The sequence below is a fragment of the Lolium rigidum genome, chromosome 1, assembly GCF_022539505.1.
Source record: "Lolium rigidum isolate FL_2022 chromosome 1, APGP_CSIRO_Lrig_0.1, whole genome shotgun sequence".
Lineage (NCBI taxonomy): Eukaryota > Viridiplantae > Streptophyta > Magnoliopsida > Poales > Poaceae > Lolium > Lolium rigidum.
The window spans coordinates 67,970,847-67,975,582 of record NC_061508.1 but is presented as its reverse complement, the minus strand read 5'-3'; the positions used below and the strand labels follow the sequence as shown (position 1 = coordinate 67,975,582).

At 44.4% G+C, this 4,736-nt stretch overlaps 1 protein-coding gene across 1 annotated transcript; it reads right to left on the bottom strand.

The window, feature by feature from the left end:
* Positions 1 to 1,594: 1,594 nt before the first annotated feature.
* LOC124675079 (plasmodesmata-located protein 6-like) lies at positions 1,595 to 4,477 on the bottom strand. The gene is made up of 3 exons (XM_047211148.1): positions 3,613 to 4,477; positions 1,941 to 2,042; positions 1,595 to 1,838 (listed from the first exon to the last, which is right to left on the bottom strand). The coding sequence occupies exons 1-3, from the start codon at positions 4,475 to 4,477 to the stop codon at positions 1,828 to 1,830; spliced, it is 978 nt and encodes a 325-aa protein (XP_047067104.1). The 3' UTR covers positions 1,595 to 1,827.
* Positions 4,478 to 4,736: the final 259 nt, after the last annotated feature.

The window sequence follows — 4,736 nt, the reverse complement described above, 5'->3', positions numbered from 1 at the left end:
GTCGACGCTACGATCCAGCTCTATTCATCTCCACCACGGTTAGGCATTCCTCATCTACCAGCAGCGGTCACTTTCTGAATTTTCCATGGGCCAGACGATTTGAATGAATCGCAAAAACCATTGCTGTTGTTGATGCTTCTCCTATTGCTCTGCGTTATATTGTTGATGCCATCGCTGATCGATCCACCCCAATTTGTTACATACTTCTTTCTGTCCGTTTATTATGGTCTGGCTTCAGTCAACATATGGGCAACCCAATCTGCATATCAAGTTGATCAGTTAACAAAGGCTTGCACACAAGTACACTCGACGCAATGCAGTGGGTAAAAATCTCAGGTCAGATGTTATTTATTTTCAAGTTTCTAATTGTCTGATCTTGCTATAATTAAATTACAAAGCAACTAGGTATGCAGCTGCAAAAAAAAAAATCCAATTGGTATGCCAAGTTCATTCTCCAGTGTAAGTATAATAACACGCATCTGTTTATGGAAATTCTGATTTTAGGTCTGCCGCAAGTATTATGCAACTCAGTTTGTCTTTGTGTAATAAATAATGAATGTGTTTTTTTTCCTCTAGGTTTTCTCCTGCTGAACGTATGGACATGTGATTCTCAAGAAGGAAAAAAAACATGATACACCGAATTTTTTGTAGCTATGATTTTAGAGATAAGGTTGTAAAATTCCACATGCTGTGGACTTATGAGAGAAACAATTTCCATTGCTAGCTACTCTAATTTGTGCGATTGTTCTGTAAAATTAGTTACATAAATCTGTCATGCATTCAGATATTTTTTGTCTTTATCTTGAAAGCTATCTTTCTTTCTCAACGGCTTAATTTCGTTCATACTTAAACTCAGTTCTTTTGCTTTTTCATGATTTAGAATGCTTAATTGTTTCTTTACTTTTATGGATATCGGAAGATGCTTCTTTTATCTGTAAAATATCTCAAATGAATTTGTCACAGAATTTTTTTTTACTAGAAAGAAGCTTATCCACAGTAAAATTCAAGATTGTTCTCTTATTATAAGTGACATTTGTAGTCACTCTCAAAGCATATTTGTTACTAACTAAAATCACTATAATACTCTTGAGAGCTCGATGTAATCCTCTTCAAATCAATTTGAGGATTGTTTCAGTTTGTGACATTTGACTTGAGCAAATTCGTATTACAGACACATGTGTGTCGCAGAGTGCCACACAATATTCATGCTCATCATCTTTGTTTTGTTTGTTCACCTATCATGCTGAATTTTCCGCCGCAAAGCGCGGGGTGTTCTCTAGTTTAACTAATTTCTGTGAACGCCTCATGATGAGACCCCTTGCCACTCACAAAAGCTGATCGAAATCATTCAGTTCCACAACCGCATTACGTATTCACCAACTATGTTTACATATCTAAAAGGCAGAACACAAGATTGTAGTAATTAATTACGTCCGAGAAATTAACAAACATTTTATATGAGCCCATGACACCAACCAAACGCAGTGACATTTAAACACTACAATAATGACATGTACATGAATCATATATAAAAAGATCACTTAAACAAATATATATCTTCATATTGTTTGCGTAATATTTTCCTTAGTGGCTAGCATGCAAGTGGAATCTTTGGCTCCCTACTTCGGCACAGTGGCAACCCTGCACCTTCGGTCATCGCAGCATGGGTTCTCTTTGTTTTTTTGGCCCTATGATGACACGACAAAAGAGACCCTAAAAGATGAAAAGTCGAGCACGAGAGATACAAAGCAACGCCGAAACCAAAAGTCACCAACCGATCCAATTCCAATCTGAGCTTAGTTGGTGACCATCGAATTACCCCTAGCCTTAGATTTTGCCTGCATATACATAGTGCACATCAATAAAAGAAGTGGATTCATGAATATGCCATGAACATTATAGGATTACTCCACTATCATCGGCTCAACTCTGAATCTTACCATTCGCTGCGCGAGATCTTCTGAGAAAGACTGCGAAGACAACCACAATGGCGATAGCCGCCACAACGCCGATGATGATGGCGACATTCTTTTCAGATCCATCTGATGAACATAATAGAACAACAGGTAGATTTTAAAATCTTTCACTCCAGGTATGTCATGCATTTGATCCGATGCCACTAACATTACTATATAGTTGTAGCTTGCAAAGTTGCATAGTAAAAGTTTTAAAGCTACCGTGTGCAAAGCAGAAAAAGGATGTGGAGTACTCTGGCACTGTGGGTACCATAGATATATGGAAGATACAAAGGCAGAACCAGGATCATTTTGAATCCACACTTTGTGATGTGCTGGTTCAGAGCAAAGCTTGGTGACAACAGGAAAGTGAATCCACATGAAAGTCTTTCTAAAAGTTCAGATTTAAAATATGTGTGGCAAAAAGTTCTTTTGCATGGTCTCTTTTGATAGTACTACCTTTGCTACAGTTTCAACCCATCATAATTTGCTGGCCATTTCTTAAGTACCATCTAATATGCATGTGTGCATGCATTAGAGAATTCAAACCACTAGTTAGGTGGAACTGTCTATTTGTCTTTGTTAACTAGTTTACACACTGTAATGCTGTAGGGTAAGAAAGATCAATTTGCATATCAGAAAAAGGAAATGATGGAACGTTCTACCAGGCACCCCTGATCATTGATGCCCTAGGCGATAGCCATGCCTAAATTTCTGGTGTAGATTCTGGCTGCAGGTACATTGGAATCCTAAATTTCAACAATATTTGCTCTCACATCACAGTAAACCAGCAATAATCAAGTTTCGGATCATCCAACTGTGTAGCCAACTCCTTGACCATGTTACACAGTGCTACCCTCTCAGAGTCTAAGGGGCTATTTGGTCGGCTAGCTTGATGAATTGAATAAGTGTAATTCTATTTTTTATCTATGAAAACTTCTACCCCCTCCATCCGTAAATAAGTGTACTTCTAATATTTATCATAAGTCAAACTTACTAAAATTTGAACAATTTTATAGAGAAAAATGACATCATCTATGACACTAAATTAGTATGACACCACTACCAATTGATGTTCGTTATGTTAATACTCTTTTCTATATATTTAGTTAAATCTTTTAAAAAAATCTAACTTACATCGAAAGCTAGAAATATACATATTCGTGGATGGAGGGAGTATATATTATCCCTGAATCTTAGTGCCGGTTAACAGGTAGTAACTTAAACCTGAAGAAAAGATACTACTACACCTTTTGTAAATAATAACAATAGTGTGTGCAGCCATCATGATGACAAAGACACAAGGTGGTGTACCCTGGGAGCATTTGATTACATGGATCTATTTTCGGTAATGGCCTAAATGGGCGATCTTAAATTCTTATAGTACACATTAGTCGTACGTACGCCAGTGTCAAAAGAGGGCATAATTGTATCCTACGCGTAGATCTGAATAATGGACCACTTCTGGATGCAAGATCCAACAAATATACTCAGATTTCCGTAACAAGTAACGGGTTGTGATCTGCAAGGCTCTCGAAATCAACGTCATTTCTTCTGTATCCGTGCCGACGTGATGTCCGGGAAGGTACATACACGCGGTGCAATCATCAACAGCTATCTAAAATTTGCATAGCAAGTTGCCAATGGTGGCATGCACGATGCTTACCTTGGCCGTCGTTGTACGTACGAGGCACGAACCCATATCCGCCTGTGCCTGGTACGGCGCCGCCGCCGTCACCCACGATGCCTCCGTTGCCACCGCCGCCGATGACGCCACTGCCACCTCCACCGGGGGCGCCGCCGGTGCCTGCATTTGACCAGAAGCGCGCGTAGCACTTGCCAAGGTAGACCTCTCCGGCGGGGGCGTTGTTGCAGCCGACCTTGAGCTGCCCCGCCGCGGCGGAGACGCAGTCTGTGCACGCCTTGTCATCGAGGTCTCCCACGCACTGCGACATGGCCTGCACGTACCCGGACGCCCCGGCACGGAACGAGCCCTCGCCGGCCGGGGACGACGCGGCCGGGAGCGCGCCGAGCGCCCCATCGCGCAGCGCCGCGACGCTGGCGTCTGCGCCGTCGCCCTCACCGCCGCACTTCTTGAACAGCACCGTCGTGTCCTGCTTCCCGACGAACGAGTCGTTCCCGTAGCGGAGGAAGCACGCGCGCAGCTGCACCGCGCCGCCGACGGCCGAGTTGCAGAGGGAAGAGAGCTTGGAGACGGACGCCTTCACGCACACCCCGCAGACGGCGGTGGGGAGGTCGGAGCGGCACTGGTAGAGGCCGACCAGGCCAGTCGCGGCGCCGGACGGGGGTTTGTAGGTTGCATAGGTGCTGGAGCCGGCGCTGTCGCTGAGGGCCGAGAGCACGGTGCCCACGTCCGCCGCGTACTGCGTCCCGGCGTCGTACCGCGCCTGCGAGCACCCGGCGTACACGAACGCCGTGTAGTCGTCGGCGCCGCGCGCGCACGCGACAAGCAGCGAGAGGATCGGGAGAGCTGCTGCTGCTGCTGCAAGAGACCACGACATGGTTGGACGCTTACGACTGACGCAGCTAAGCGCGGAGGAGAGCAGCTAGCAGGAGACTGGCGAGGAGGGAGTGGGAGTGTGCTCGATAAGTGTGGATGGCGAGTGGGCTTAATAGGGGTTTGTAATGAGGTTATTACTCAGACCAACAATTATACAGGGACACGTCTAGCGAGCGGCCGCATGCCCGTTAGTTATTCTGAGCGGTCATAACAAAATGGAAAGTGCTCACACGGAAAGATGTGTACAGCTGTCAAAAAAG